The sequence below is a fragment of the Epinephelus moara genome, chromosome 18, assembly GCF_006386435.1.
Source record: "Epinephelus moara isolate mb chromosome 18, YSFRI_EMoa_1.0, whole genome shotgun sequence".
In the NCBI taxonomy this organism is placed as follows: Eukaryota; Metazoa; Chordata; class Actinopteri; order Perciformes; family Serranidae; genus Epinephelus; species Epinephelus moara.
In genome coordinates, this window is record NC_065523.1 from 14,443,222 (window position 1) to 14,464,114 (window position 20,893).

Consider the following 20,893-nt stretch of genomic DNA (forward strand, 5'->3'; position numbering starts at 1 on the left):
AAAAGACCTTCTCCTCTTTTCTCCTTTCCTTTTTTTTATTTACTTTCCTCCTTTTATTTCTACCATACTTTGTTTTTCTACGTGGAATCAATGTCATTGTGTATTGAACCTGTACCTCCATGGACTTTTAAGGTAGAGGCGGGCGGGATGGGTGGGAGATGGAAGGAAAAATATTGTTTCAATTGTAATTTTGATTGATTTTCAATTATCCTTCAATAAAAACATAATTAAATAAAAATGAATCCATTATATGAATATTGTTTTAGCAGGATAAAGTGGTGTTGTGTCAGTATGCTGGGTACTGTTATCCTCAAGTTCTGTAAAACGAGTGCCATAACGTAACACATAAATATTATTCGAAGCCTAATTTTGATACAAGTTATCTCCATACTGGTTCAAATAAACAATTTTGATTATTTGAGAGGAATTAAAGGCCTGTCCCATAAAGACGCCTGTTGAGTTAAGTGATTTAAGCAAATAATAGCCTGGGCTATTAACTGAAGTTTTACGGTAAGTACAGATTCATCATAAACAATCATTAAATAAAATTTCCGTATTGTTTGGCCTGGACTTCCAAAACAAAGTTAGGGGAGGTGTGATATTCCTGGGTAAAAAAAAAAGTCAGTCACACTTTTACCCCCTTTAACACCAGATTAGCCTGGGTCTTGAACCGGTTCAGTTCAGGATTCTTGAAACCTTGGTGCAGTTTTGAGTAGCTGAAAACCAACTTTTCAGGTTCTGAATCAGTATAATTTTGGTTGAAATGCTCTGAACGCTTCAGAATTTGGTGTGGGAACTGGATAAGTGTTGAATAAGTCACTGCCCAAGTGCTGGATAATTTTTACTTTTACAGTCTGGTCAGTCAGACATTTTTAGATTTTACAATATGCCTTTATATTCAACTAAACAATAAACAAAAAAAAGTCATACACATTTTCACACATTTTGACTATTGTTCAGTTAAACAAAGATGGTAGATGGAAGTTAAATGTCCTTGTTCATTATTCATCATCATAATTCAGTTTTATTGTGAGGTTCATTTACATACTGTACATTAGTCTTCCGTTCTTTCTGATTTGCTTTTATTCTCTAACAAATCACTTCCAGCCACCACCGTCTGAATTGTCTGCCAGTTTCAGTTTAGTTTGGAGACCTTCAAGCTCATGAAAGATTGTCTGTATATTGTTTAGGTCATACTGCTTTAAGACTCTTTTCCACCTAACCATTAATAGATACATTTATTTAGAAGACAATGAGCAACAATTGATTTATTAACTGCTGTTCAATCTTTAGTTTACATGAATTTTTTTTATCATTATTAGAGAGTTGTTGGAGAGATGGATGGCAATAGCAAGACTTAATTAAACTTTGCACTCCCCAGACTTGTGTTTGATGATGAAAGGTTTTATCTGAGAGATCTGAAGACTATGTCACGTGGCTACCCCTTACCTTTTAATCCCTTAATTAAACAGTGATTGCCTAATCATATTGAGAAAAATGATGTTCACAGTTGACAGCACGTTGACATTTTACCAGAGGTGAATCTGAATTTTTAATTTGAGTTGCGATGTGTTATATTTGTTAATTCCAGGTTTCTATTGTGAAAAGGCCTGCTTGTTGCTGTGTTTGAAGATATCAGATTAATGGATGTAATGGTGGCATGTTGGAATGACCTGTAACCTAGGCTGTTACAGAAGACGGGAGTGAGTGTGGTTGCAAATGGAGCAGGTGTAATGCATGCAGTGTCCATGATAATAATCCACATGACCTTTGTTTAAACATAATCATACTTAATCTCAACATGATACGGCAAAATGTGTGTGTGTGTGTGTGTGTGTGTGTGTGTGTGTATGTGCAGGGTGGCTTCCTTTGTAATTCAACCATCCCTGATTATATGTTCAAATTATGACTCTAATGGCTTTCTCTCCAGAGAGAATCGATTGGCTGATTTTACCTCATCACAGTGTATCAGAGCCTTTGCTGGCATTTAAGTAACATGAAAATAGCAGTATAGAATATCCCATACATCAAATTTTACTGGAATTCAATTTGTTGACATAAATAATGATCGGGTTTTCCTTTTGTATTTATTCTTTTTTACTGGTGACAAAAAATGATCACATTCAGTTTTATTGGCCAAGTACATGTACACATACAGTACAAGGGTTTTTTGTGTACTCAGTGTGCTCCATGCTCCGAGAACAATTTCCAGGAAGATAGAAATAGACATACAGCTGAACAAAATAGGTTAAAATAAACATAGAACTATTGTGTACATACACGTGGCTGAAAATGGATGCATATATGAATACAAAAAGCAACAGTGAACAAAAACAGACAACAAACAATAATACAATAGTGCAAGGATGCTGGCAGAAATATTGAATGATTAATGTAATAGATTACTAAATATACATAAAGTAGGTGGTTATGTACAGTATATGCATGTGTGCATGTGTATTAAAAGTTGTAGGTATAGTGGATATTTCAGGGAGGTGGTGCAGTGGTTGGCATTGGCACCTCACAGCAAGAGGGTTTCTGGTTTAAACCCAGGGTGGGGCAGTTTGCACACTCTCCCCATGTCAGCGTGGGTTTTCTCCAGGTGCTCCGGCTCCCTCCCTCCCAAAGACATGCAGGGTAACTGGTGGCCCTCCTACCAGTGGGACATGCCTGGAACACCTCTCACGGGAGGCACCAGATCAGATGCCCGAACCACCTCAACTGACCCGTTTCAACACAAAGGAGCAGCGGCTCTACTCTGAGCTCCCTCCGGATGTCCAAGCCCAGCCACCCCACGGAGGAAACTCATTTCGGCTGCCTCTATCCGTGATCTCATTCTTTCGGTCACTACCCAGAGCTCATGACCATAGGTGAGGGTTGGGACATAGATGGACCAGTAAATCAAAAGCTTTGCCTTCCTGCTCAGCTCCCTCTTCACCTCGACAGTCCGCTGCAGCGACTACATAACTGCAGAAGTGGCACCAAACCACCGATCCATTTCATGCTGTCACTGCTCGTGATATTCATGGACAGGATCTTGAGGCGCAGCTGGGGGGAGGAAAGGTCCGGTTTTGGGACCTCAGAATTGCATCCCTGCTTTTTGCACATGATGAGGTTCTGTTGGTTTCATCACACCGTGACCCCCATGCACTGGGGTGGTTTGCAGCTGAGTGTGAAGCGGTTGGGATGAGAGTCAGCACCTCCAAATCTGAGGCCATGGTTTTCTGCCGGAAACTGGTGGAATGCCCCCTCTGGGTTCAACACAAACTCACTCCGATCTTGTCACATATTGACATTTGGTCATGGACTCTCCATGTCCACATATGATGTGCAAGGTACCATTGGTGCGTTGGTTGGTGACGTTCTGGGACACCGTGTCAAGTTCTGCCTGTTACGTGCATTGTTGTCTTTCAAAATACACTTCCATTTTCACAAGAAATTTACAGTCTCTTTCAAAATGAACACACTACGTCGGTACAACAATGCATATTGAATTTTTTTTCCTTCAACAACAAACACACCTGGTTGGGGTTAAGAAAAAAAGAACAAGGTTTGGCTTTAGCATCTTGTGGGACGTGAACACTATTTTCAAAGTTGCTGTTTGTTGGACCCATCCACCACCCCTTGGACTTTCGGCGCCTTAACTTTCCTCCTTGTCCTGCCGCGTTTCCCACTCATGATGCTGGGAACCATTAAACTATAACGGCAACCCGCCACATATCAAACCGACATTAAAGGACGTCTTTTTTTCGTTGGTTTCTGACGCCACAAGTCACTGCCCCAGCGCCAGATTTCGACGACTTCAGAGTGAGACCGGACTTCTGGGTTGGTAAAGAGAGTTAATTTTGTCATGACCCATCAAGTTACCTAGATTCATGTTCATTTGTCATCCTTGTGTTTCCTGTTTTATTTTGGTAACCACTGTCTATCTTGTTTCAGATCCCACGTCCTGTCAAGTTTCCCTCCTCTGTGATTACTTGCCCCGCCCTAATGTGTTTCACCTGTGTCTCATTTCCTCCCTTGTCTTAGTTTATTTAAGTCCCTGTCTTCCGCTTGTTTGCTGCCAGATTGTCTTTACCCTTGAATGAGAGTTCTAGTGTCTCCCTAGCCTTCCTGACCCTTTTTGCCTGTGTGACTGACTCCCAGCATACCAGCCTTTGCCTGATTAAAAACCCTGAACTTCCATCTGAGTCTGTGAGTCTACTTATTGATTCAATCTTCACTTTGTGCTTGATAAATTTAAGGGCTCATTATCAAACATGTTTTTTTTCTACATATCTGCCATAATTCAGTTTATTAAGCTTTTAACTTCCAGCTGAAATAATGAAGTGATAAACAGAGTTATTGTCAGAGATACTGTCGACACCCTGCCTGTTTTAATTTCACCCAAATACACATTGAAGCAGATTTCACTTCTCCTTTATCACCTATTAACACTCTCACACCGCACTGTCTCCTTTCATCTCCTCCCACACTGACTCATGATTGATAAACACACTGCTGCTCACACTGATATGCCTGATATAGGTGCACAGCTTCAGTGTGTCATTACACATGACAAACACACTCTGTGTACTTATTATTCCCTTTACATCTGTATCCCTCTGCTCTCCTGTGAGTGTGACGTTATGTGTCTGAATTACTTTGCTCTGTGTGACATTGCTGCGCAGCCTGTGTGACCACACTTCTTCTCCACTGGCGCGCGCTCACTCCTTTTTTTTTTAGTTTTCTTATCTTATTTCTGTCCTCATGCCTTCCTTCAACCTCCTTTGCTCCTCCGTCTCCGCTTCTGCTTCACTTCCCATGACATGCACCCCCTCCACCTCCACCTCGACCAAGCCAAGCACCCACCACTGTGCCCCCCCCCTCTCACGGTACTATCTGTCTCTCCGACAACCTCCCGTTTTCCATCCATCCATCACTCTGTTTGTGGTCACGGATGATGTGTGGAAATATGAGAGACAAATGAGGGAGAGGAGCGAAGGTGGCGGTGTTGGAGGAGGAAGGAAACATTTTCAGTAAGAGACTTTGCTGTGGAGAGGAGAGAGAGCAAAGGAGGAGAGCGCCGTCTTCCCTTCTCGCTTCCTCCCCCCCCCTCCTCTCCATCCTCTCTCCTCTCCTCTCTCTCTCCTCACTGTGCGAGCATGTGTGTTGGTGTGTGTGTGCGCCTCCCGTCTCTCCCGGCTCCGCTGTTGTTCGCCGCCGCCACAGATGAGCTGGGAAGAGGAGGGAAAGCGGATGTATCTGGCCAGAGGAAAACGGGAGGAGTTTGGATCGGCATGCGAGACTAACCAGTGGCTCTGATCATCAACGGCTCTCCCTTTCTTTCCCTCTCTCTTTTACACACACACACGCGCACAAACACACACGTGCGCTCTCAGACTCACACCGGCTGGATGTCTTCTCACTAGGCTGAACAACAGAGGTGCTTAGGTTTGTCATTAGTTGGGCGCACGGGAGATCCTGAGAAGCCTGGACGCATGTGTGTGTGTCATTTTGCGCGCATGAGAGAGTTACCGCGTGAGTGCGTGTGTGTGTGTGTGTTTTTGAATGGAGATGAGTCGGGACGTTAAATACACAGAGGCAGCTTTGATTGGCTTGCGGCTTAAGTGACTCACCTCTCGCTCTGGGTGTCACAGAGGACTTACCTCTGGGATTTTTGTCAATGAAATCGAGCAGTCACAGAGGGCGACAGAGGATGAAGGGGAACGGGGGGTGGTGGTGGGGAGGCAGTTTGGGATTTAGGTAGAGTGTGTGTGTGGGTGTTGGGGGTGTAATAGGAGCCACAGGCAGGCTGGCAGCCACAGTAACTCTCAGCTCAAGGGAGTGATTGAGAGTGGAGGTGGAGGTGGAGAGGAGAGGGATGCCCCTCAGGGAGCATCTTTCTCCTCTGTCTCTCACACTCCGTAGTAGTTTATTTGGGTTGTGGAGATCTTTGCCTCCTTGTGTATACTTCCTGTTCTTTGCCAGTTGTTGCTTTGCTCTAATTTTGCAGTGTTTTATCATGCTTTCTGTCAGTGTTGCAGCAGGGCTGTTTTTACCTCATACTTTTTGTCTTTTTGCTCTTTGATGCCTCTGTGTTCCTCCCCTTCTCTCCTTTCTCCTCTCTTGCTTTATCAATATGCTCAATATGATTGTAGGGTCTTTTATTGATGTTCCCTCTCTGTGTTGTGCAGGTGTGAGTGCACCGGGGGGCTCCCAGGCTGAGGGGCTGGAGGGCTGATGATGGATCTAAAGGAGAGCTGTGGCAGTCAGGGGAGCCAAGAGAGCTCCAGCCTGCACCCCACCTCCTGGCAGGCCTTCGCTCACACCAGCACGCTGCACGGCCTGCGCTTCATCTTCCCTTATGGTCAGCCCAGTGCACGCCGCTTGCTCTGGGCTGCGGCTCTGTTGGCCTGCCTCGGACTGTTAGCCCTGGAGAGTGCTGAGCGCTTGGCCTATTTCCTCTCCTACCCTCATGTGACCAGTTTGGATGCCGTGGTGTCGAGCAGCCTGGTCTTCCCTGCTGTGACCATTTGTAACCTCAACGCTTACCGCTTCAGCCGCCTCACGCGCAATGATCTGTACCACGCCGGGGAGCTGCTGGCCCTGCTGGATGTGCACCTGACAATCCCCCAGCCGCACCTGGCCGAGCCTGACGTGCTGGCTTTCCTGCAGGAAAAAGCCAACTTCACCGCTTACAAGCCCAAGGCATTCAGCATGAAGGAGTTCATCGAGAGGGTCGGGCACGACCTCAAAGAGATGATGCTCTATTGCCGTTACCAAGGCCAGGAGTGCAGCCACAGCGACTTCAAAACCGTGAGTTCGCTTATGTCTTCTTTAAATGTCAGCTCTGTTGGGGTCAAAGCCTGTCTGCAGCATCCCTCAGAGGACTCTGCTTGTGAGGTGTTCAGGTTGCGTGTTTTGAGTCTTGTAAGCTCCCAGAGATGGATGATTTTTTTTTTCCTGCCAGCAAAATGACTTGATGTATGCTGATAGCTGCTCTTTCCCTCCCACGCTGCTACGCTGGGTTTTCTCCTGCTGGGTCTTTCTCCTTGGGACTCTCGTGTTTGGCTGCACAGGTCGGCTCTCAAGCTTTGTTCTGCAAATATATTCTCTGCTGTTGCCTTGTTGTTGTCCTCAGTCTTCACATAATAGCATTGTGCTTACTGGCATATACAGCTTTGCAACAGGTCCTCAGTGTTTTGGTCACTGAAGGAAAGTAATTGTTTTGTCTGGGGCCGTAGTGAATAGTACATTCCCCCAAATCCCTTTCTTTATTTCTCCTGCTAAGGACTTTTATTTCTTTTTACAAGAAACCAGAGCATTCAAAGGATGACTGTGCACCTGTTGGGTTGTTTGGTTAAAAAAAATGCAGTCAAATTGTATGTATTATTGTTTGCATAGTTGCTGTTGTTAATTTCTCTCTCTAATTTGGCCTGCGATTGAGCCTGCTGTTTTCATTTGTTCTGTGTCAATACCGTGCTTGTAAAACCTGATTACATGCACCGGAACCAGGTGGTGTTATGTTGGTGAAATGCAGTACATTTTGTTGCACTGATTTAAGGCCTGCATGTTAGAGCAAATATTCTACTTTTTGGCAGATCAAAGCGAGTAATTTCTGGCACCAGTTGGTTTTGACACCAAAACAGTATTCTGAACACCCACTTGTTGCATACATAGACTTCTTCAGACTGATTGTTAACTAACACCATCAGTGGGTAGGTGAAGTGCACACTGCATGCAGTATGTGAATGCTAGAGAAAAGGACAGTCAGGGCTTTCTACAAGGATATGAAGCCAGTGGGAAAAGTAGCCAGCTAGGGGGGTCCGGGAGTATACCCCCCATGGAGAAGGATTCTGGCTGTAAATGCCCAAATTTGGTGGCCCCTGGCACATTGTAATGACACTATGTAATCATGTACACTGATCTTAATCATTGCATATTTTAATACATTTGCATGTATTGAATTATTGTGAAGGAGAATTAGGCTTCTTGTGCATGTTATACCACACAGTCTTTAAATAGCTATTAATAATTCTAACCACGTATTAGGGTTGGGCAGTGTCTTCCGAACTGGCATATAACGATGTCCACGGAGAAACATCATTATCACGATGATGTCATTGTTTGGGTCTGGGAGGGGGTGACGATGCAAAAATATGCCTTAATCAACCACCTGAATCGACCTGCAAACTGCCAACTGTGTTATAGTTGCACAATTGTCAGGACTGAGACAAGGACAGAGTGCAGGTGTGTGTGTTTGTGTGTGTGTGTGTGTGTGTGTGTGTGTGTGTGTGTGTGTGTGTGTGAGTTTGATTGATAAAGAGACAGAGAAATAGAGGGTGAAGGTGGACTATTGCATGCAGTGTCACTTGAAGTTATTAATAACTTTCTTGGATCACTGCTTTGTCACTTTTTGACCCCTGTGCTGTACACACTAATGAATAATTAAAAAAAAATGTCAGTCAGCCGTGATCAGATAAGTGACTTTGGCAAATTCACGATAGGGGTGACACACTTGGTCGCTAAAAAAGGTAATACTTTGCCCATCTGGCAGCTTGCAGTTCATAATGTCAGATAAATCTGAATTTTTACAATCCAAACGGATAGCAACTTGTTAGACAAAACAATTTTATTCTAATTAAATATTAATATAATAAAGCAGCCAGCTGGACTTAAATGAGTAGTTGGCTGTTTGGCCGGCTGCCAGCGCTTATGGAAAGCTCTGAATAGTAAAGCTTTAATAGCACATAACTCAGTTTCTCTGCTGAGAAAACTTCCCTCATGAATGAAAAGCCTGTTGGTCATTTCTTCAGTAACAAACAGGATGTTAAAAGGCTCCTGAGACGCCTTTTGGAAAGTGTTGTGAAGGATTATGCTGCTGGTACTTCTGTAAGGTTTACCCCACTATCACAAATCATGTATACATAACATTTCTGCAGACCATTTTAAAATGTTTTTCAGGAGTTTTTTTTAATTTTGCTGTTTAAGACTGTTTGCAGACTCTTGAGTTGTGTAATCCATCACATCGAGCACCGAGTCTGCATTAGGTTTGTCTGTGTTGCATTATTATTGCCTGCTAATGCAGTTCAAGTGTAGATTGATTTTAAAAAGACTGCATTGCATTCCCTCACAATAATAATGACACTATCACGAGGGGTGGGGTTTGGTGGCATTCCAGGTCTCATCAAACCCTTATTAAATTGAAATTGGTGCAACTATCAACATTTACAAGTAACAAAAGTTAAAAATAATTTAAACCCAAAGGCTAGATTTAGATCTGTAATCAACACCTTTTGGAAGCTGGGAATACAGAAACACTGTTATTTGAAGTGAGAACCTTATTTAGTTCAAATTTAGAGCAGCACTGACACATCAGGGTATTGCGTACTACCTTTTCACACCTCTTATTTCATGAGCTCCTTTAATTTAAATACAGAAAGTCCTGATTTAGAGCTGGTAAACTGATAAGCAAAAGATATCAGTAAGTGGCAGATTTCTCCTCCTGAAATTGATGTGATGCATATTAGACCATGGCTGTAGGCTGGTGTAACAGAGTGACATTTCTGTTATGGATGCAACTGTTTCTATGGTTATAGTCCTACAAGGTGTAGTGTGTATACTATCTGTTATGTTCATTGTGTACAGATTTTGGAAATCAGAGCACTGATATCAGATAAGTACAAGGCCATATTGGCAGATGGATAATTTGTACGGTGCTCTGTTCCACTTATTGTGAGGAAATATAAAAGACTTGATACCTTTCTGTACCCAGAGTTTTAACAGATCTGAGGAAAACTGCATTCTCCTACTGTGCACCTTGCACACGGAACAGTTTTCAAAAAGATCTAAAACTAAAAACAATTGACGAATTTAGGAGCATCTTAAAGATTGTGGTGACAGAGTTGTGCTTGTTTTCCTTGAGAGGCCGCTATGTTTGAGTAGTTGTTGTTGTTGTTTTTGTGGATTTTTGTATTATATGCTGTATTTGTTGCAGTTTTAATGTGTTTTGATTATCCTCTACCTTGGCCAGGTCTCTCTTGTAAAAGAGATTTTCAGTGTCAATGCTGTAAAGCCCTGTGAGGCAAATTGTGATTGACAAAGATTAAATCAATAAGACTAATTAATAAACAGTTTTTTCATTATCTGTTATTCTACAATCTACTTTTTCAAAGCAAGATTCCATCTTCAAATGTCTTGTTTTGCCTGATGTAAAAAATAAAAAACAAATGAAATTCAGTTTACTATTATATATGACAGAGAGGAAGCAGCAAATCCCATGGTTTCCCACACACTCATATTTTATAAACATCCACCTCCACATATTGATTTTCTGTCTTTGGATCTCTGCGCCGTAGCACATTGGAGAAGTTTGCCTTGAGGACGTTCTGCCAGAAAGCCCTTTCTGTCAGAAATCAATTCATTTTAACCCAAACCAGGATTTTTTTTCTGACGGTAACCAGGAAATTTCTGTCAGAAAGCCTGCAAGGCAAACTCTCCCTCTCTCAAACAATTACACACATACACAAAGGATGCATTAGGAGCGCTGTTAGAACACATATACTGTTCTGTTGAAGCCTCACAGAAAAGCAACATATTCCTGCTGTTAAAAAAACAGCTTGAAGGCTTGCTGCCAGAAAGCCGTTTCTGTCAGAAATCTTTTAATTTTGACCCAAACCAGGATTTTTTTTCCCCTTAATCTTAACCAAGAAATTGTCAGAAAGCTTGCAAGGCAAACTCTCCCTCTCTTGCACACTTACACACATACACACATACACAAATGACGCATTGGGAGCACTGTTAGAACACAATTACTGTTTGGTTCTTCAGAGCACCACACTCTCGGAGCAGCAGAACGTATACTGGGCACTCTGTCTGAGGAAATGGAGTCCCGGTATTGCTGCAATGTGGTTATTGTCACAACCGTAGCATCAACCCTGGTGAAACTAAATTGTGACTGATGTTAATTCATCTATAGAAACGTAGTGCCTTATTTCTTAGAACAACAGCACTCTCATTTTAGTGTAGAGCGTCAGATTGGATTTATGAACGCACCCACTGACAACCAGTCTCTATAGTTCTTCCATCCTACTTTGGCTAAAACTGGCTGCATTCCCATTGAAGCTGTGCACCCTGTGGTCCAGCACTGGGTCTAACCTGTGGAATGGCACCAGAATGTTGGTTTCACTTTGTTTGTTTTTCACTGTTTAGAAATGAGTGAAAACCAATGACTTCCTGGTACAGTAGAAAAATGTAACCAAAGCCGCAATCAGCTTTTATGTTTTGCTTCAGTTCCTTCGTTCTATAAGTAACAGGGCACACAGTCACGTAATGGGCAGTTGGCTAACTAGCAGCCTGACTTTCTGTTGAAAGCTTGTACAGATTGCAGCGGACACAGATCTGTATTAACGAGATGTTTTGTCTGTTGTTGGCCTCAGAAGTGACCAGTGAAGCATGCACAATGCACACAGCACTATATAGAACTGCCTGTGGGATCGGATCTGCTTTGATGAGGTCTTCATTTTGTAGAGAGAAGACTGGGTTGTCATTAACAGACCACATCAAAAGCATTATTGCGCCTCGGCTGTGTGTAATCTAAGACATTAAAGCATCTAGGTCTGTGTCTGTTGGATTGATATCTCCATGTTTCATCCTGAGAGATACTCGATGCACAGGCGCTAATTGGAAAAACAACAATGGTGCATCACATGTTGGCTGTAGTGATTTTCTAGTCATGCCTTGAGACGGATGCATCCCCAGGAGTTTTGATCCATATTTCAGTGAGCCGCAGCAAAGTCTGCCAGGAGAACATTTTCATAATTTCATTCTGCTGAATCTTCAGGGAGTTAATGCAAAGCTAGCCTTGCCGGTGCAGCCCAATGAGTCTCTGCTGGACTCCCCTTAGTAACCGTCTTGCATGTTGTGTGACACGCCTTTGACCTGAAGCTGGGTTCAAAGATAATCATGTTGACAGTGAGGCTACTAGAAGGCACTGTCATCCTCTTTGCCCTCTGCCTGTTGCTGCTGCTGAGCTCCTCCTGACTTCTCCCCACTACTCTCTGTCGACTCGCTCTGTCTCTTCTCTCTCTGTCACTGCAGCGACACACCTTCATATCTCCGGCGCCTTCTGAGAGGAAAGAAAAAAAACAAGAAAGGGCCCCCAAAAATAGAAAAAACACATGCATGAACGCACACAGACACATGCATTCAGACAAACGCGTACACATCAAAATATACGCATACATGAATGAGTACACACACTCGCGCACGCACGGCGGAACGACATTACCATGACACTCCAGGGACCCGAGTCAGCGTTTGACTGACATTGTGATGAATGACCGTAGGGAGGATTGTGGGACACAGGAGTCGGTGTGATGTGACTGATGGAACTGGAGCAGAGCGCTGCACAAAAGAGAAACAGCAGCATCAGTGTGCATAATTCCACCTATATGCATGTATTATGTGCAGCCTTGGATAGCTTTTTAGCATTTTTCAAACGTACCGACTGCTTATATTGTTCATTTAAGTTCATATGTGAGCACGTCTGTAACCCTTCTGACATGATTGCTCCTAAATAAGCACTTTGGCACTTATTTTTTTCAAGGATGCCAACAGGGAGAGCATACCTCTTACTAAATGCTGCATCCTTCTGCTGAACAATACAAAAGCTGCTTTCACCCTGTTTTGAGTTTCTTTCAATACAGCGTCTCTGTAAGGATGCTGAGTGGTCAGAGTACTGCTCCATCCCAGTTAGCATTGTGTAGCTCAAGAGCCCATCAGACTTATATTCACCTATATTTATGTCTGTATTAATGTTGGTTGCCTGAATTCTTTTGTGAAGCACTTTGTGATGTTTTGCTCCCAAAAGGAACTTCATAAATAAAGTAAGTTACTTTCTTACTTGCTATCATAAGGTGTGATAAGCAGCTTTGTTTATTTATTGTTTGTCTTAACCAAATTCTCATGTTTAAATTATTGAACCTAGTAAACCTAATGAGAAATTGCACTGTGTAAATGATAATTAAATGTTTAAAGAAGTTTTAGAAACATTCACAAAGACAACATTTACATTTTCCAACTGCTGAATGACCAGTTGATGGTCACAGTTTGGAATAATTAAATTCAGGGAATACTTATCAGAAATGCTGATAGGCCTATTATGAAAAAAAAAAAGAAGTTAGTTTTAGTTTTTAAAACTCTTAATTATCTTTTGACGCAGCCTTAAAATGCAGCACTGGTCAGGCTATTTTCGACATTTTTGTTTTGTCTTATTTATTCATTATTTCTTAATACTTTATTTTTCAAGCCCATGTTCATATATACACAGCTTATTTGCTTTTTAGTTTTCAATTCATTACAAATTAAACTTTTGGTCAGTGTTAAAGGAAAAATAAATAAGGAAAAATATGAAATATATAAACAGCCATACATTCACAGTTTAATAACAATAGGGAAAAAAGCTGAACAGTTAAAGAGGTGTGGGCTAACTAATAGTAGAAGATAATAACTAATAAGTTCTAATATCTCATACACTGTACAAATTTTTATACATTAAATACAACAAAAGTATAGTTACAGTCTCCCATCTTTTATAAGCCACCTTTTCTCAAACACATCTTCCATATTCCTTATTTTGTTAGTCACTTTGAACTTTACTTGCCTTGAAGACGTTCTGCCAGAAAGCCCTTTCTGTCAGAAATCTATCAATTTTAACCCAAACCAGGATTTTTTTTTTCCTAACCGTAACCAGGAAATTTCTGTCAGAAAGCCTGCAAGGCAAACTCTCCTTCTCTCACACACTTACACACTTACACAAAGGAGCACTTTTAGAACACAATTACTGTTTGGTTCTTCAGAGCACCACACTCTGGGAGCAGCAGAACGTATACTGAGAAGTTTGCTTTGAAGGCTTGCTGCCAGAAAGCCGTTTCTGTCAGAAAGCTATTAATTTTAACCCAAGATCTTGAAACATACGTTTCCATTTTGGAAACCCCCACCCTCTGGCCATCTGTTTCAGTGCTGTGATTCTCAAGATTCTAAATAGCTATTTCTCGCCTGCTTCTGCTTTTTCATTTGGGGGTTTTCCCAAAATGATATGCTCTGCTTTTAAATACAGTTGTTTTTAAAAATCTCTTCCATCAACATAAACCAATATGTATTTAATAATTTACACTAGTAGAAATTACTTAAATAGTTCCTCCAGCATTGAGAGCTTGATCTCTTATACTTTGAGATAATTTCTGGGGTCAAGAAGTATCTCATGTTTAATTTCCAAGCGAAGTCTCTCCAAAATAAGGAATTGTGAATTTCAGTGAACATGTGTTCTTATTCTGTATCTGTTATTCGTGTTTCCAACTTTTCCTATTTGTTCTTCATGATATTGGTTGTTTTTTTTCCTGTTTGCCTTGTAGAATTTCGTCTGTTTGCTCATCGTGTTTCTGTGGTTTCCATAATAGCTACTCATAATATGTTTCAACAGGATGAATGTCCTGTATGCTCTTTCTCTGCTTACTTTTTAAATAAATTCTTATTTGTAGATATCTGTAAAATTGATTAGTTGGTATTGTATTCTGGGCCTCCTCATTGTTTTACAGTCTCAAAGCCTTTTTTCCGATGTATGTGTGTCATTGCCTCCGCCAAGAAGGTTATGTTTTTGGCTCAGTTTGTCCCTTTTTTGTTTGTCTGCAGGATTATAGAAAAACAACAGACCATGAAACTTGGTGGAAGGGTGTAGCTTGGGCCAAGGATGACCCCGTTACAATTTTGGAACAGATCTGAATCACCGTGCAGATACTCAAATTATTGTTTACTTCTCCGAGATAGGACATGTGGCCTTGGCAGAGGACTGCACTCTCTGAGTTCCCTTGCAGTTTGTAATGAACCACCTCAATTTAAAAAATACAGGGTTTCTACTAACAGTTCTTTTCATTTAATGGAAGAAGCAGCCAGTTCTCATAAAAGTAAATGTTGTCTTACCACAAGCAGACACATAAGAACTTCACCTAATTGTGGTTTAAATCAGGAACTATCTGATTATAGAATATGTGAAAAATATTATGGATGTGACCAGCTGTACAGAGCCAACTTTCGGTACTTGGCAGTTTGGAATACTGTGTGTTTCAGAGACATTTTGGTTCGCACATATATATATAAAAAAAAAAAAGAAATCCGGGGTTTTCCCAGTGATTAATAGCAGATGTTGGCCACCTCGCATGTAAAAAAAACCCTGCTAATATAATAGAAAATTAATACACTTTGATTTAATAAATCATTATCCTTCTGAGGAAAAGAGCAAAGGCCAGATGTCATGTGATACAATCATTTAGGCCGCCATGACTAAATTAATCATGAGATGTGGCAGGATGTGGGTGCCTTATTACTTCAGCTGAATATTTTCCTGTAGTAAACCTTATTGTAATTTTGATTTTATTCATATGGCCCAGCCTTAAGAAGGTGTAATGATATCAGTGTGAGTGGATCTCGTATATGGTAATTAGTGGACTTCCTCTTGCCTGTGTTTGTTTTGTCGTGTGTGATTACAACCACCATTAGATGCTGATTGATCACACTGACAAGCCACATCAGTGTCTGCCAGAGTGAATCAGCTCAGTGTGCCCGGCCTGCGCTCTCTGTGTGCTTCGCTTATATGTATAAATACCCCTAGAGCACTGCAGGCCAGGGAGGACCCTATCACACACTCTCAGCCTTAATGTGAAACCTGATATCAGCCAGACCCTGCGCTCTGTATCACACAGACACTAATTAGCCACTCGTTTATTCCTCTGACCAGAGCCTTGTTGGGACAGCGCAGCAAATGTAATGGTGCTGGCTGTTTACAGCAACAGTAATTAGCCATTACACACAACCTGTGGCCTGAGCACTCCACTGGCTGATTATTGCATGGCTTGATTCTCTTCGCTTTCGCCAGCAGAGCACCACAAGACTACTGTCAGTCACCCATCGGGGAGGATTGTGCTTTCTAATCTGTCCTCCTCCCCTCCTCCTCCTCCTCCTCTGGCCGCTACAACTGCATTTTATCACTTTCAGATTAATTTCTCAACATTTGAAAAACCCAATGCATCACATTAGGTTTTAGTGGATGCACTGTATTAATCACTAATGTGGCATTACCATGGCATTTTACAGTCCCGGCAGGCATGATGTCTGAGTCTCTTAAAGGGCATGGAAAGCACCACTGCCACCCACAAGCCCGCCTCTCTAAAACGCCCTGGAGAGGCAGCGGCAACCTGTGCTATTTAACCAGCTCGGAAGAAAAGCTGGAGTGCAGCCACAGACAGACAGCTCAGTGTGGACGGCGCTTATGTGGTAGACACTGCAGCTGTCTGCAGTGGTGGATTATGGTAGGCTGATGATAAAGTGTGTGTTGTGGTGAGGCTTAAAGGAGCAGTAATTTTCCCCTGAAGGGTTTTCCTCACCCTCAAACAACTGATAGTGATTTTGGGGCTGTGCTGAAGATTATTGGCGCAGTGATTAATGAAGTGATTAATTTGGTTGACGTGTTGAAACAGAGTAATGCAGCTTGTTTTCCGGTCCAACAGCAAAACTCTGAAGTTCTTCATTCATTTTCAGAGCTTTAATATTGAAAGGGAAATGTCAAATGATGTTGCAGACTCGACGTAGTTGGGAGCTAACATAGTACACAATGCAGAAAAGGTTTTCTTTCGCCCTGACCTGAGCTTCCCAGGAAGTATAGGAACAAAACAGTTTAACAATGAATGCAGGGCTCCTCTTTCTCTGTGTTTTGATTGAATTCGCTTTAGACTGATGGGGGGCTGGGCATAATTTGAAAGTTTCGATATCTGTGCCACTACAATATTTAAATTTCTTTTAAAAAAATTTTAATGTATCACTCTGAGAAATATAAAAATGCTTTCTTATGTAACAACACACAAGCAGCCATTCTGTAACTCAAAGGGTAAGAAAAAACAAAAATTAACCATTTACATGGATCAAAAAGCTTGGACAGGATATACTGTTGAAATAATTAGCTTATAGTAATCAGTTAGTCTGCTCACAGTGTTCATTTTGGGTATTTTCAGACATGACATTAAGGAAAAATAAAAAAAAATAAAAATACGTTAATTCTATTTCTTTTTTCCCCCTTTAATCCCGTCATGATCTTTTGTCTCATGGTATCCTGTCGGCTACCTGAGGCTGCTGCTGTGTGCACATTGAAATCATGACAGCAAAAAGAAATTAATTTTCTCTCAATGAAAAACGTTTTCTCCTCAACGTTTATGGCTGCTAATGATGGAGACAGAAAACGAATATGCACAGGGAAAGCCCTCGTCATGTGGATTGATAATACCCAGTACCATAATGCCTCTCTAAGTGGGCCCTTGGTGCGGGATGGTGAGGCTGACATGCTAAATAGCAAATAGAAAATCGTGAAGATGCAGTTAGATGGTTATCTACATGAGAAATAAGCTTTAAATTGACCTGGACAGATGAGATCATCATTTAGAGTGAAGAACACAAATCTGACCTGAGACTGGACACCAACTTTTGGTGCTTTTGGAAGGTTTCGATACTCGCATATCAGTCAGTCCCAAAAAAGTACTGAGATTCTGAGGTATGCACAATGAATATCCAGGAACTCATACATGTTTCACAGCTAAATAGCCACAGTATGCACCAGGGTTCGGTACCAAATTATGTCTTACTCCTGAGTACCAGTTCACGTTAAATCAATCGGTGCCAAATGTTGGTACCTGAGAGCATATCTGGGTGAGAACGCTGAGTTAACACAGGAAGCAGAAGTGCCACAAAGTGCCTCGAAACCTGGAGGTCGGCCACAGAGCTCCACGGCTGTTCTGTTGGCCAAAACTATTGCTGCAACGCCGATCTGCTGCGATAGTTCTGGTGTCTGGTCGTTTTTCTTTTCTACATTATTTTAGTAATAGCCTAGTGTCACTGGTAGACAAGCAGGTACACACAAACACACACACACACACACACACACACACACACACAGACATACAAACACACTAGGTGGGGAGTCAATACTGTATAGTATGGCGATATTTTTGTTTGGCAATATTAAGTATTGTTTTTTTTTTCATTACTTAAATTTTTGATATTACAAATACAAATGACTCTTTTGGTAGCCTATTAGAATAATAAAATCAATTGCATTTTCAGTCCACGAGATACAATTTGCTGCAATTAAATGATCGAAGTAAGAGAGACAAAAGTTTTCTTTGGTGACATAAGTTGCAGCTGAAAAAAGGTAATAATTGTAATATATTGCAATACTGGGCATGTCACAACACTTTTAAAATCGCAATAATATTGTATTGTGAAGTATCGTGATAATATCGTATCGTGGGGCTTCTGGTGATTCCCACCCCTTATACACACAAGCAGACAGACGACAGAGATGAAAGATCAGCTCTATGTGTGCTTACAAAAGAGCAGAGTAGCAAAACTGTGTTTTAGTTTACTACGTCACTCTTGCAGCTTGTTCGGGCATCGGCACTGATTTCCAGGCACTGTAACTGATACTGCTATCAGGTCAAATGTGAACAGTAGCCACTCTTAGCATGCACTGTAACGTTAAATATTTGTAGACACAGCTTGTTTCTATGGATCTGCTATAGCAGTAGAAACTGTGGACGACACTTACACACACTTTCTTTACACCCAATATTAACAAAATGTCAAGTTCAAATGCAGTTTGCAACTCTCACGAGGTGTGGGTCACCTTCAGAGTGCCGCAGAAATAGACATAAAACCACCCTTTTGCTGGAATGCTTTAAATTACTTTGTGCATTCACGTCACTGTGCAGTCAGCGCAGTGCAGCGTGATTGAACGGTGGTTTGGAAATAAATTGGGCTTCGTATAGTCAATACAAATCCATAAAAAAAAAAAAAAGGCCAAATCAGCCGCTGTCTCGAACGTGTAGTATCCCTGATATATATGTTCCACTTCATGGCCTAGTTAATTATCCAGCGGTCTCTTAAGCAAGACAGAAAACGAGAGGTTTATGGCAGAGATAGAGAGCTGTGTCAGTGACGGAGGATCAGAGAAGTCCGGACAGGAAGTCATGGCTTGATGTTGGCTTGCATTCACGCCTGCAAAGAGAGAAGAGGAAGCTGGAAGAGAGGAGCAGAGTACGGCCCATTACCTCAGCAGCCTGTCTGGAGACCTACTTCATCACAGCCACGAGAGGAGGAGGAGGAGGAGGAGGAGACTCAAGTGTGTGTCTGTCTATGTGTGCGCTCGTTCACGGGTGTGTGTTTTTAATGTGCTTGAGGGTATGTTTATATTTTTATGTGTGTGGGTTTGTGTTGTAATGTGCTGTCACATGCAGTCAGTCTTCATTTGTTCTGCGTGTGTGTGTGTTGCGGCTGCTCAATACATAAGCTGTCGGTTGCTTTCAACAGATATTGACTAATGGTTATAAAATCAAAGGTCAACTGGCTAGTTAACTTGAATTTTCTTGGTCTGTCTGGATGCTGCAAAGTGAAAATTGGGAGCTGTTGCCTGTCAGCATCAGTAGTTAGCTTCCAAGAAACATTGTGTCTTGCATGATAATGATTATTCTGTGCTTTATTGATCTGCTTAGGAAACCCCCTTTTTGTTTACCTACCCCTGCAGACAGTGAGGTCAGCATCTTTGGGCATAATGAGAACAAAGCGACCGGCTCTGAGGCTGTTCAGCTAGACGATTTGAAGTATGAGTGCATTCAGAAATGAAACTACTAGGTTGCACTTCCACCCCCAAACTGTAACTATTATTTTTTCCTCTGTTGAAACTGTAATAGCTTTAACTGAGGACTTATTCCAAAATTGATTCTGCTGAATTACATGTGATAAAAAGTCTGAATGATAGGCCGGAGCAAATCATAGCAAATTAATGTTTTGGTGAGAAATTCACAAAATGGTTTTTGGATGTCAGCAGAAAATGTTGGTGTGGGTGGGTGCCTGTGTGTTGGCATTACATTTGTATGCTTCTTGCAGCTGCAGAGTGTTAGAGGTTTTCGGCTCTGTCAGGTTTCTGGATAAGCTACCCGAACATAAGAGTTTACTCAACATCTAACTGAGTGCTAGATGCTCAAAAGTGACTGGCTGATGTTGGGGGGGGAAACAAAATCACACAACCTCCTTAAACAGACTGACAGACTCTTTTAGACTCCCTTTTTGTCCACCTGTCTTTCTCTCTTTAATCTCTGCAAGCTGCCCAGGAGCTCTTTTGATCTCAGCGTTCAGACTCACCTGAGAGCTGCGCGCTCTGGGCCTCGTGGGGCTGTTTGCTGAGGTAAAGAGATTTAGGCGGCTTTAATGAAAAGTGACCACTGCTTAAATGGATACCTTGATATGTTGAGTTGGAGTGTCTTTTGTTATCTTCACTCAGCACTTGTCACATTTTGGGACTAAGGACTTCTGCAGTTGAATGTACAAGTTCACATTTTTCTGTGTTTTATTCATAAACAAACTTCACATTCCCCAAAATGTGAGGGTGCTTCACATTGTTAAGAGTTTAGAGGTTGCTTGTCTATGATGCCTTCTTGTTGGAAGAATGCAGCAAATATCTGAAGAGGTGCTGTAATTTGCAAAACAGGCACATTTTATTTCACCTCGCAGTGTGACTTCTCAGTCTGTTGAAATACCAGACGAAAACTTTAAATGTCAAGATATCCCTTCAGCAGCTCCACCTGCCAGGGCCGGCGCCCTCCCTGTCTCCAGGTACGGCCGCCGTCCTGCTGGAAAGATCTCACGTTGGTGTCAGGACAATGTGCGTTCTTTTTGTCAAAATGACGCTTGTGTGCAGGACAGCATGACTTAAAGTCACAGACATTGGCCCCACGAGGCCAATATCGGGTTGATTCTCTGTCTCGGTTATTTCTGTTTGACCCGGGTCTTTCTTTTTATTGTATTTTGGCCT

The 20,893-nt window shown here is 41.9% G+C and overlaps 1 protein-coding gene across 1 annotated transcript in view; it reads left to right on the forward strand.

Moving 5' to 3' along the window:
* The first annotated feature begins 5,219 nt into the window (after positions 1 to 5,219).
* Positions 5,220 to 20,893, forward strand: part of asic2 (acid-sensing (proton-gated) ion channel 2) — a 540,319-nt gene continuing 524,645 nt past the window's right edge. Inside the window, exons 1-2 of the mRNA XM_050069916.1 lie at positions 5,220 to 5,425; positions 6,177 to 6,798. Coding sequence (XP_049925873.1) covers positions 6,223 to 6,798 — 576 coding nt within the window. The 5' untranslated portion in view covers positions 5,220 to 5,425; positions 6,177 to 6,222. The remainder of the gene's footprint in view (positions 5,426 to 6,176; positions 6,799 to 20,893) is intronic.